The 12,482-nt window shown below is 47.1% G+C and overlaps 1 protein-coding gene across 6 annotated transcripts in view; it reads left to right on the top strand.

The window, feature by feature from the left end:
• The first annotated feature begins 8 nt into the window (after positions 1 to 8).
• The window catches only part of DZANK1 (double zinc ribbon and ankyrin repeat domains 1), a 64,316-nt gene continuing 51,842 nt past the window's right edge, over positions 9 to 12,482 (top strand). For 5 of the 6 annotated variants that reach the window (XR_016216682.1, XR_516674.5, XR_516673.5 and 2 more), the window contains exons 1-3: positions 35 to 235; positions 2,554 to 2,670; positions 5,777 to 5,930. Coding sequence is in view for 3 of the 6 variants with exons in the window: in XM_089308217.1 (XP_089164343.1) it covers positions 2,562 to 2,670; positions 5,777 to 5,930 (263 nt within the window). In the remaining 3 variants the exon portion in view is untranslated. Of the gene's footprint in view, positions 236 to 2,553; positions 2,671 to 5,776; positions 5,931 to 12,482 lie in introns of all 6 variants that reach the window. The other variant, XM_008256348.5, reaches the window with a different exon arrangement.

Raw genomic sequence — 12,482 nt, 5'->3', positions numbered from 1 at the left:
GGCGGGGCTGGTTGCTAGGGAGCCGCGTTTCCGCCAATCATCTGCCTAGTTCCCAGCGGGCGGGGCGCGGCTCGAAGCGTCGGTGGTAACCTGGGCCCGAGCGAAGGAGGCGAGTGGCGGTGAGCGACCAGCGCGACCCTGCTGTGGGCGGCGGAGGTGCTCTGGAAGTTCTGACCTCGGTCTTGTTGGCTGCAGAAGGAAGAGGGCATCCTTCATTCCAGCCGACCTGTCCTTGGTGGGCGAGGGCGAGGAGCAGACGCGTTCCGGATCTGGTCGGCAAGGGGCCGGGGCCGATGCAGGGAGCGGTCGGGTGGGCACTGCGGGATGCTGGTGACCAACCCCTCCGCTAGGACCCAGCCGATCCGCCTGATTCCGGATCCTCTTGGCGAGGGCCCCATTGGCCTCCCCAGACTCCCAAGGGCAGCTACTGGTTGCCACGTGCGACTCCCTCCCTAAATATTTTTATTTTCAACTATTTAAAAAAATTTATTTTAACTGCCAGGTCCTCCTCTTGAATGGACACGTGAGTACGGGCAGGTCCCCCCACCCCCCGAGTCCACCCGCCGGTCTCCAGGGGCGACTGCTATGCTGTCGTTTATATTCTTGGCTGTCAGTCTGGAACTGTCCAACAAGAAGATGTTAGGTTTAGTTCTTCCACTTGGTGGAATTACAGCCTCTGGCAACACTCAGGCCAAAAAGAACAGCATTAGTAGAACTGCAGCAACTAAAACCCAAGAGATGCTGGAAATAGCCTAACTGCAAATTGATTTTTTAAATAAAAAGCACAAGAGCAATTGTAAATAATAAAGTGAAGGTGCAAGAAGTAGACTCTAAGAATTGGATGGATATCTAGATTATAGTGGAATAAAGCCTATGTGTCCATTATCAGTGAAATTGGGAAAGGCAGTACAGAGATGCAAATGGTTGCTGTTACAATGAGGAATTTTTTCCCTTCAAGCGCATACATTAAAAAATTGAGCCCCCACCCCCTCCAGCAAAAAAAAAAAAAAAAAAAAAAAAAAAAAAAAAAAAAAAAAGACCAATAAGGATTTCATGCTGGTATTCAGTTATTTATAAGTACAGTAAATTGATTGGGAAACATGTTTCTTGGGTACTTCTTTTAAAAATTTTTTTTAAAGATTTATTTTATTTGAAAGACAGAGTTACAGAGAGAGGTAGAACCAGAGACAGAGGAGTCTTCCAACAGCTGGTTCACTTCCCAAACGACTGCAATGGCTGGAGCTGAGCCAATGCAAAGCCAGGAGCCAGGAGCTTCTTCCAGGTCTCCCACGTGGGTGCAGGGGCCCAAGGATTTGGGCCATCTTCCACTGTTTTCCCAGTAGATCGGAAGTGGAGCAGCCAGGACTTGAACTGGCTCCTTAATGGGATGCCGGCACTGCAGGCCAGGGCTTTAACCCGCTGTACCACATCACAGGCCCCTGCTGGGTACTTTTTGTATCTGTACCAGCTTCCTTTCTGCTGAGAAGTAATATCCTGCTGTCCTAAAATATCTTTACAGCTTTTAGAAATAATTTCTGGTGACATTTGTAGGGCCAAGGACCTGGAGCTTTCCCAGAGGAGTTGGTTGTAAATTAACATTTCATGCTACATACAGAGTTATTTTTGTTCTGCGTGTGTAATGAATTTTTCCCAGGCCGAGGTGGCACAGTTAGCAAAGGCAGGGAACGGTATTGATCCAGAAGGAACTGAGGTCAGAATGTTAGCGATGGTCTTTGCTCTGCCTAATTTTTTAAAGGGTTATTTTATTTATTTGAAAGGCACAGTGACAGAGAGAGGGGTGGCGGGAAAGACACAGAAAGAAAGAGATCCATCTGCTGATTCATCCTCCAAATGACCACAATGGTTCCGGCTGTGGCAGACCGAAGCCAGGCACCTGGAGCTCCATGTGTGTTTCCTACACGGGTGGCAGGAGCTCAGGCACTTTGGGCCATCTTCCACTGTTTTCCCAGGAGTGTTAACAGGGAGTTGGCTCTGAAGTAGAGCAGCCAGGACTCCAACTGGCATTCTGATATGGAATGCGGGTGTCGCAGGTGGCAGCTCAACCCACTGTGCCACAGGACCAGCCCCTGCCTTATTTATTTAATCTGCCCATTTAAAATGACTCTTTTATCCCCCATTTTATCCATTCTTGTTCCTTTCTCAGAACTAGTTTGCAGGGGTGGGGGAATCTTTTTTTTTTTTTTTTATCCATCATTTGTGGGCCATACAAAATTATCAACTTAAAAATTAGCCTGCTATAAGTTTATTGAATTTGAGTCCTGCCTGTGGTTACCTTGACAGGGCCAGAACAAATGACATTCTCCACCCCTGATGTAGACAGTTAAAATTTCACAAAGGACTTCAACAGCACAAACTTAGTTCACATATCATGATTACTTCAGTTGAAAATTGAATAATATTTGCAGTTGCATATTAGCGGTGTTCGCTTTAGATTTTACCACTTTTGCTGCATTTATGTTGCTCTTCAGCGTCTATATTTGGGCCTAAGTGCACGTTGGGATGTCTTTTTTTCCCTAATGTTTTCCATGCAAGGAGAGGAGATGACGGCTGGTTCAGTGTGTGTCCCTCAGATCATTCCACTGCGAGTGCCCCAGCCGGGAAGAGCAAACCATGAAATCGACAACAACACTCTCTTGGAAATGAAATCAGGTAGGAGTCGTGTGTATCTGAAATGGCTTAAAATGACATTATTATTTTCTGTGTTTATCTGGGAGCTGATTTCTCTGGGCGTGCTTTCTATAGTCAGGACTTTGGAGTTGAAAACTTCCAAGATTTGAACAGTGCTGGACGTGGATGGTGTATAAAGTGCTGTGTATTTAGGTTCATGCAGTTAGGTCGGATCAGCCTTGCGCTTCTGCTGGTGTTTAGTTGTAGCATTGCCTTTCCTCCCTAAGCCACCCAAGGTCAGATGTCCCAGTGCCTACTCAGATGCTCCTGGGACGCCCCTGCCCATTATTTTCCTGGGATAATAAATTTGATCTACTCACAGACTTTCCAGTCAGACAGATCAGAGGTTGAGTCGCAGCGTTGACAACTTCTGGTGACCTGGGGCACATTTCTTTGCCTTTCTGAGTCTCGGTTCCTTCATTGTGATGTAAAGATAAGATAATACCATCCACCGCTTAGAGCCACTGTGACTGTTAGGTGAGCTGGCATACACATGAGGTGTACGGCCTCTGGCAGGCAGTAATGCCAAAGCGAATCTTAGCTATTATTACAGAAATAAAACAGCAACTGTATTTTTTGGTACTGAATATACTTCAAACCCACATCTATATTTGTATATGTGTATACACTTAAAATAAGAAACTAGTTTCTGTAGGTAATATGAAGCAGCATTTGTATAAAAAAAGACTTTGAGATTCCAATTATGTACTTTAGTAAATAAATTGTATGCTAATTATTTACATTTCTAGTATGACCCCTAGACCAAGACTTTTAAGATGTTATACTGTGACCTCCTTTATCTTAACAGCTAACATGATTTTTTTAAAAAAAAATTATTTTATTTATTTGAAAGGCAGAGGTACAAAGAGAGGTAGAGACAGAGAGACGGAGGTCTTCCATCCTCTGGTTCACTCCCCAAAAGGCTGCAACGACTAGGGCTGGGCCAGACTGAACCCAGGAGCCAGGAGCTGCTTCTGGGTCTCCCATGTGGGTGCAGAGGCCCAAGTACTTGGCCCATCCTCACTGCTTTCCCAGGTGCATCAGCAGAGAGCTGGATCAGAAGTGGAGCAGCTGGGACATGAACTGGTGCCCACATGGGATGCTGGCACTGCGGGCTGAGGCTTAACTTGCTATACCGTAGCACCAGCCCTCATGAAAATGCTTTTTTTTTTTTAAAATTTATTTATTTTAGAGGCAGAGTTATAGACAGAGAGGGGAGACAGAGAAAGGTCTTCCATCTGCTGTTTCACTCCCCAGTGGCCACAATGGCCAGAGCTGAGCTGATCTGAAGTCAGGAGCCAGGAGCTTTTTCCTTGTATACCATGTGGGTGCAGGGGCCCAAGCACTTGGGCCATCTTCTGCTGCTTTCCCAGGCCATTAGCAGGGTGTTGGATGGGAAGTAGAGTAGCCAGAACGTGAACCAGCAATCACATGGGATGCTGGCACTGTGGGCTGCCCTGTTTCAATGCCAGCTAAACCCCCCTGTTTCAATGCCAGCCCCAAGAAAACTCTTTACAAGGTTATCCATAAGAATACTTGTAATTGCAAAATAAAAATAAAGAAAATGACAATGAACAAGCCTACCTATCCATCTGTAGGAAATTGGTTAACTATCTTTCAACTCTGCAAGAGATTGTGATGTAACCTTAACAGAGAGTGAAGACCTTTGTGTGCCAATGCAGGACGATATCCAAGACGTGCTGTTAAATGAAAATGGAAATGTGTGGACTGAGTGATGGTATTCCACCACTGATGTGAAAAAAGTGGGTAAATAAGAATATATGCATAGGTCTTTCTATGGATATTAAACTTTTTTTAAGGATACTCAACATACCATTGGACGCCTCTGTGGTAGGAGGGAGAATTTTCGTTGTGTATCCCTTTTGAACCTTTGGAATCTTGAGTTTATTACCTTTAATTTTTTCCTATAAAGTATAGGGATCATTTACCAAGTTCAAATAAAATATAATAGAGGATTCTTAAGAGATGCTCAAAAATTAAAACTTAGCTTCTGGAGCTGGTACTGTGGCATAGTGGGTAAAGGTGCCGTCAATGATGCCGGCATCTCATGTGGGCACTGGTTTGAGTCCTGGCTGCTCCACTTCTGATCCAGCTCCCCACTAATGAACTTGAGAAAAAGCATCAGAAGATGGTCCAAGTTCTTGGGCCCCTGCATCCACATGGGAGACCCAGAAGAAGCTCCTGCCTCCCGACTTTGGCCTGGCCCAGCCCCAGCCTTTACAACCATCTGGTGAGTGATCCAGTGGATGGAAGACCCATCTCTGTCTTTTCCTCTTCCTCTCTCCCTGTAACTCTGCCTTTCAAATAAATAAAATATTTTTTTTTTCTGACAGGCAGATTAGACAGAGAGAAAGGTCTTCCTTTTCTGTTGGTTCACCCTCCAGTGGCCGCTGCGGCTGGTGTGCTACGGCCGGCGCACTGTGCTGATCCGAAGCCAGGAGCCAGGTGCTTCTCCTGGTCTCCCATGGGGTGCAGGGCCCAAGCACTTGGGCCATCCTCCACTGCACTCCTGGCCACAGCAGAGAGCTGGCCTGGAAGAGGGGCAACCGGGACAGAATCCGGTGTCCTGACTGGGACTAGAACCTGGGGTGCTGGCGCTGCAGGTTTAGGATTAGCCTAGTGAGCCGCAGCGCCTGCCCAAATAAATAAAATCTTTAAAAAGAAAACTTAGCTTGTACTTTGTGGGTATTGTTATCTTAAAACTGACTCCTATTCCATGCGTATCAGTGCCCTGTTGGCGAGGCACAACAGGTGCTGGCTCAACAGCATAGCGTATGGAGCCAGCCCAGCAGAGTCGAACCACAACTCCTGTTACTTAGCAAGCTTCAGCATCTCTCCAAGGCTCAGTTACATCATCTGTGAAATGGATATAAAATGGGAACAGCAGGTAAAATGAGCCAGTTCATAAAAAGCACAGTGCTGACACAGAGAAAGAATGAATTATTGTTAATTATTAGTGTTCATTTCCAGTGTATAGAAAATCTTCCAGAGTACCCGACCTGCAGGTGTTATTCATGGACCTGATACTTTACTGCTCCTTACAGATATCCTGTTTTGTTTTTTTCAGACACCCCAGATGTCAACATATATTATACCCTGGATGGCAGCAAACCTGAATTTATAAAGAGAATTGGGTATGGTGAGAACAATACATTGAAGTATACAAAACCCATTACCCTGCCTGATGGAAAAATACAAGTGAAAGCTGTTGCAGTCTCTAAGTAAGTTAAGGACACAGTCATCAAATTAATGTATAATGTAACAAGGTGGTGTCTCAATTTTATTTTTCTTCTTAAGAGAATCAGAGCGCTAATGATTATTTTTCATTTCAGGATACATAGGTAACTTTTTAAAAAAAGATTTATTTTGTTTGAAAGAGTTACGCAGAGAGAAAGAGAGGCAGAGAGGCAGAGGGAGGGAGAGAGAGAGAGAGAGAGAGAGAGGGCTTCCATCTGCTGGTTCACTTCACAACTGGCCACAACGGTCAGAGCTGCGCCAATCTGAAGCCAGGAGCCTGGAGCTTTTTCTGGGTCTCCATGTGGGTGCAGAGGCCCAGGGACTCGGGTCATCCTCCGCTGCTTTCCCAGGCCATAGCAGAGAGCTGGGTCAGAAGTGGAGCAGCCAGGACTCAAACCGGCACCCATATGGGTTGCCAGCACTGCAGGTGGTGGCTTTACCCACTAAGCCACAGCACCGCCCCTATATAGGTAACTTTTGTGTTCTTTTTAAAGATTTATTTATTTGAAAGGCAGAGTGACAGAGAAAGAGAGAGAGAGATCTTCCATCCACTGGTTCACTCCCCAGATGCCCACAACAACCACAACCAGGGCTGGACCAGGCTAAGACCAGGAGCCAGGAACTCAGTCTAAGTCTCCTACGTGGGCAACAGGGGCTCAACTGCTTGAGCCATTATGTGTTCCCTCCCTGAATGTGCATCAGCAGGAAGAGGAAGCTGGAATTGGGAGTGGATCAGGGACTTGAACCCAGGCACCTGGATACGAGATGCAGGCACCCTAAACAGCATCGTACCCACAGCACCAAATGTCCACCTCATGCTGCAGATCCTACATTAAAGATGATTGCTTTGGCATCTGGAAATTAAATAATTAAAATGAAGCGAAACAATCCTTTCATAGATATTATATTTTTTATTGAACATTGGAATTTGTGGCCTTTTCTCACTTGCCAGATCATTTCTGTCCAAACAAATCATCTCGGATCCATTACAAATTCAGAAGCTATTTGAGGGGTGGGCACTTGATGTGGCCGCCAAGACACCGCCGGGCATGCACACAGGGATAGGTACTTAGTGGGCATGCAGTGGGATGGAGAGTGGCACAATGACCGTAGTTTTAGACTCTTCTGAAAGATGTTTTTAACTCATCAGATGACATAGGCATTACATGCTTCTTCATTAGACTGCTATCCGCAGCTTCTACTGGGGCCTGCTTACAGCATTAGGCACTAGGGGTAAAAAGCATTTATTTAGGGGCTGGTGTTATGGCATAGCAGGTAGATTTGCTGCCTGCGACACTGGCATCTCATATGGGCACTAGTTCATTTCCTGGCTGTTCCACTTCTGATCCAGCTCCCTGCTAATATGCCTGGGAAAGCAGAAGATGGCCCAAGTGTTTGGACTCCTGCACCTAGGTGGGAGACACAGAAGAAGCTCCTGACTCCTGGCTTTGGCCTGACACAGCCCAGGCCATTGCAGCCAGTTAGCAAGTGAACCAGCAGATGAAAGATCTCTCTCTGTCTGTCCCTCTCTCTGTGACTCTGACTTCCAAATAAATAAAGAAATCTTTTAAAAAATTATTTTATTTATTTGAGAGAATGAAGAAACTGCTACAGTATTTCAGATATGCTCAACTTAGGGAAAGTGTTTCTACAAAAATTTTTGATTTTCAACTCAATTAGTGCTTCTGTAAATTTATAATAAAATAATTCTTTATGGAAATTCTGCTTCATTCAAATCTATTTCTAGTTACTTAAGGTAATCGATTTCTTAGTCAGGAGACAAACATACATGAGACTGTTAACAGTCGAAGGTTATTAACATTAAGAAAAATTTTCATGAAGTTTTGAATGATATAGGAAACTATGATATAACAAGTGTAAAAATTAGGATACAGGGCCAGCGCTGCGGCTCAATAGGCTAATCCTCCGCCTTGTGGCGCCAGCACACTGGGTTCTAGTCCTGGTTGGGGCGCTGGATTCTGTCCCGGTTGCCCCTCTTCCAGGACAGCTCTCTGCTATGGCCCAGGAGTGCAGTGGAGGATGGCCCAAGTCCTGGGGCCCTGCACTCCATGGGAGACCAGGAGAAGCACCTGGCTCTTGCCTCCGGATCAGCGCGGTGCGCTGGCTGCAGCGCGCTGGCCGCGGCGGCCATTGGAGGGTGAACCAACGGCAAAGGAAGACCTTTCTCTCTGTCTCTCTCTCTCACTGTCCACTCTGCCTGTCAAAAAAAAAAAAAATTAAAAAATTAGGATACAAGATTATACTGTATTATTTTAAGTATGTTTAAAACTGTACAAAGACTAAAAGATAAAAACTTGAGTAGCCTTTGCCTCCAGTGATACAATCATGTATGCTTGCTGTTTTCTTGATAACATTTGTAGCTTCCAGAATTTAGCAGTGAGAGTTATTTTTGTAACACGGTAATAATAATAATAATAATAATAATAATAATAATAGGGTTGGCACTGTGACGTAGCAGGTAAAGCTGCCGCCTGAAGCACAGGCATCCCATATGGGCACCAGTTCAAGACCCGGCTGCTCCTCTTCTGATCCAGCTTCCTGCTATGGCCTGGGAACACAGTAGAAGATGACCCAAGTCCTTGGGCCCCTGTACCCATGCGGGAGACCAGGAAGAAGCTCCTGGCTCCTGGCTTCAGATCGGTGCAGCTCTGGTCATTGCACCAACTAGGGGGTGAACCAGCAGATGGAACACCTCTTTCTCTCTCTACCTCTCCTCTCTCTGTTAACTCTGACTTTCAAATAAATAAATAAATCTTTAAAATAATAATAATAAACAATGTAATAAAGAAGGTGAAGGACTGTCGCTCCCCCATTCGCGGAGGAACGACACAGGACCCTGCGCTGTTCTTTCGTCTGCTCAGCCCTTCCCGGGTTTGCTGCTGGTCCTTCCCGGGTTGGCTGCCGATCCCTCCACCTCTGTGGAGGGGCGGCTCCCCCTGCCACTTTCCCCACTTCCGCGGGGGAGCGGCACACTGCCGGCCGGCTCTCTCGGGGGCTGCTCAGATGTTATCCGGATGTTCCCCTTAGATGTTCCTGGTGCATATTGTCTCTCTCCTCCTTTATAGTCCTCTTCCACCAATCCCAACTCTGCTACCCACGTGCCGAGCACGCTGCTCTCCTCCAATCAGGAGCAGGATCAGCTCCTGCAGGTTATTGGTCGAACTGGAGGCAGCTGCGTAGAAGCTGTTTCCTCCTCTCCCAGCGCCATATAGTGGGAGAGCAGATGCATAGAATAAGTCTTAATTCCAGTAACTTAGTCTAGTCCGAGTTGCTCCCCACAAAGGACCGCTGAAATGATCATGTAACCAGTGCTGCTCACCCTGGGCTGTTCCTGCATAACAAACCACTCTGAAAGGCATTCGTTTCCATTACTCAGTGTTCTGCACGTCAGCTCTTTGAGGTACGTTCGGCAGTGCGGTTCTTCTGCTGGCCTGCCCTGGGAGCACTGGCGTCCTCGTGGTCTGAGAGCTTGACTTGCTCTGGTGGCTGAAGCTGGCTGTTGGCTGAGCCATGTGTCTGCAGTGGGCTATGCTGAGATTTTTCCTCATAGTGTCCCAGTGCAAAAGCAGTGAGAGAAAAGGCAAGCCCCGCCACACATCTATTTCAGCTATTTTCTTGGTCTCTGCTTGTGTTGCATATGGTAATTTTTTTTTTTAAAAAAAGGAATGTCTATATTTGAAGGGCAGAGTGACAGAGATCTTCCATTGGCTGATTCACTCCCCAACAACAGCCGTGGCTGGGCTAGGAGCTCCATCCAGGTCTCCCATTTGGGTGGCAGGAGCCCAAGCAGTTGGGCCAACATCCACTGGCTTCACAGGCGCATTAGCAGGGAGCTCAGCTGGGAGCAGAGCAGCAGGGCCTCGCATGGGCACTGTGATATGGGATGCCCGTGTTGCAAGCAGTTGCTTAACTTGCTGATGTCCCTGTCCTAATGTTTCATTGGCCAAAAGCAAGTCACATGGCCCCACCCAGAGGCAACGTAGAAGAGGATTCTTCAAAGGCACAGATATTGGAAGGCTCAGTGCATGGGGCCCATTAGAATAACAGTCAACCACGGTGTGCATTAGAACTCCCCAGGGAGTTTGCAGAATTCCCCCCACATCCAGGCCATGCCCTAGATTAGTTAAATAGCAATCCTCTGGAATGACTTGGGCATCAGTATTTTAAAGTTTTCAGGGGATTCCAATAGGTACCCGAAATTGACCACAACTGACATAAGCCACTGGGGGAAATGTTTTCACTGGTAGAACTTTGAAGGACACACTTTTAGGAAATACACTTCTATTAAAGCATGGTATCCTAAGATGAAGGGAGTAACAACATAAAGCACAGCTGGCATAAAAAGAAGATACTCTGTGAAGCTCTGTAGCCAGAGACTGGTATGTGTGCTTCCCTGTGGCCATGTATCTGTGAGTGTCACATCGGAGAATGGTCAGGAAAGGCGGCAGGTGACAGGAGGGGCCGGGAACTCGGGATCCTCTCAGAGGTCATCAGATGTTGATGTAATGAAGGCAGGTAGTTGGGGGACTTAGAGTCTTCCAAGAACAGTTGTTTTCTTTAGCAGAACCATGAGGGATTTTGCAATTTTGCTACAGTGGTTCATAAAACAAACTTAATGGTGAGTTCCCCGGGCATCTCCCTGCATTCTGCAGCTGCTTGGAATGTAGAACGTACCCTAAACTATTAACTTCCTTCCTGGAGGTCTTTCTATCCAACCTGGGATGGAGATGCATTCTGGGACTCAGTACAGGATATTCTGTGTGTAGAGAACGTGCAGACGTCACATCCGTCAACAGCAACAGAGGCCAGAAAGAAAGTGTTTTGAGAGAGGTAACTTGGGATATGGAAAGAGGACAGGACTTGGGAGAACTGAGGGTCTGGGTTTATTTTTTCTTTATTTATTTATCTATTTGAAAGGCAGAGTTACAAAGAACTAGAGGCAGAGAGAGAGAGAGAGAGAGAAAGTCAAGTCTTGGGGCTGGCGCTGTGGTGCAGTGGGTTAACACCCTGGCCTGAAGCGCTGGCATCCCATATAGGTGCTGGTTGGAGACTCACCTGCTCCACTTCCAATCCAGCTCTCTGCTGTGGCCTGGGAAAGCAGTGGAAGATGGCCCAAGTCCTTGGGCCCTGTACCTGCATGGGAGACTCAGAAGTTCCTGGTTCCTGGCTTCAGATTGGCGCAGCTCCAGACGTTGCAGCCAATAGGGAGTGAACCATCGGGTGGAAGACCTCTCTTTCTCTCTGCCTCTCCTTTCTCTGTGTAACTCTTTCAAATAAATAAATACATAAATCTTTAAAAAATTAAAAAAAAAAGAAAGTCAGTCTTTTATTCACTGGTTCACTTCCCAAATGGCTGCAATGGCCAGAGCTGCGTCAATCCAAAGCCAGGATCCAGGAGCTTCTTCTGGGTCTCCCATGTGGTTGCAGGGGCCCAAGGACCTGGACCATCTTCTGCTCTTTTCCCAGGTCATAGCAGAGAGCTGGACCAGAAGTGGAGCATCTGGGACTCGAACCGACGCCCACGTGGGATGCCAGCACTGCAGGCGGTGGCTTTACTTGCTGTGCCACAGCACCTGCCCCAGAGGGTCTGGATTTTAATCCAGGTTTTATCGTTTCCTCTTTGTGCAACCTCTATGAAATTGGGTGGCCTTCTGATTTTTGGTTCCTCCTTTGTTAACGAAAGTTGCTAGAATGTACTTGACAGCTGTTGTGATGATCAGAGATTGAGTTACTAACACACTAGGCACTGCCATTGTTATTGTTGTTTGTTATCAGATTCTTTTTTTGTTTTCTTTGACAGGCAGAGTAGACAGTGAGAGAGAGAGACAGAGAGAAAGGTCTTCCTTTACTGTTGGTTCACCCTCCAATGGCCGCTGCGGCCGGCGTGTTGCGCCGATCCAAAGCCAGGAGCCAGGTGCTTCCTCTTGGTCTCCCATGCGGGTGCAGGGCCCAAGTACCTGGGCCATCCTCCACTGCCTTCCCGGGCCACAGCAGAGAGCTGGCCTGGAAGAGGGGCAACCGGGAGAGAATCCGGTGCCCCGACCAGGACTAGAACCCGGTGTGCCGACGCCGCAGGCGGAGGATTAGCCTAGTGAGCTGCGGCGCCTGCTTGTTATCAGATTCTTAACAGAGGGCTGAAAGATGGCTGTGGTGTGACCCTGTTCAAATGACAAACCTTGTATTTGAAAAACTATGCCTGGGCAGGTGTTTTCCACTCGACTCCTTCATGTCCCTGACCCACAGGTGCTCAGCCGTGTTCTCAGGCAGCTCTGGGGACATTTGCAGACAGTCTGGGCTGCCGCAGCTGGGGTGATAGTGTGCCAGCAGCACCTCATCCCAGAGGCTAGGGACACTGCTAAATGTCCAGCAACACACAGGACAGCACCCACAACAAAGAACTTTCAAAAAGTTGCATTTTGATTTCTCCAATGTAAAATATTAATGGATTAAGAAACCTAAAGGATGGCCGGCGCCACGGCTCACTAAGCTAATCCTCCGCCTGTGGCACTGGCACC

Source organism: Oryctolagus cuniculus, chromosome 11 (assembly GCF_051225735.1).
Source record: "Oryctolagus cuniculus isolate XC-2025 breed Fujian yellow rabbit chromosome 11, ASM5122573v1, whole genome shotgun sequence".
NCBI classification, from domain to species: Eukaryota; Metazoa; Chordata; class Mammalia; order Lagomorpha; family Leporidae; genus Oryctolagus; species Oryctolagus cuniculus.
This window is presented reverse-complemented; position numbering and strand designations above follow the sequence as displayed.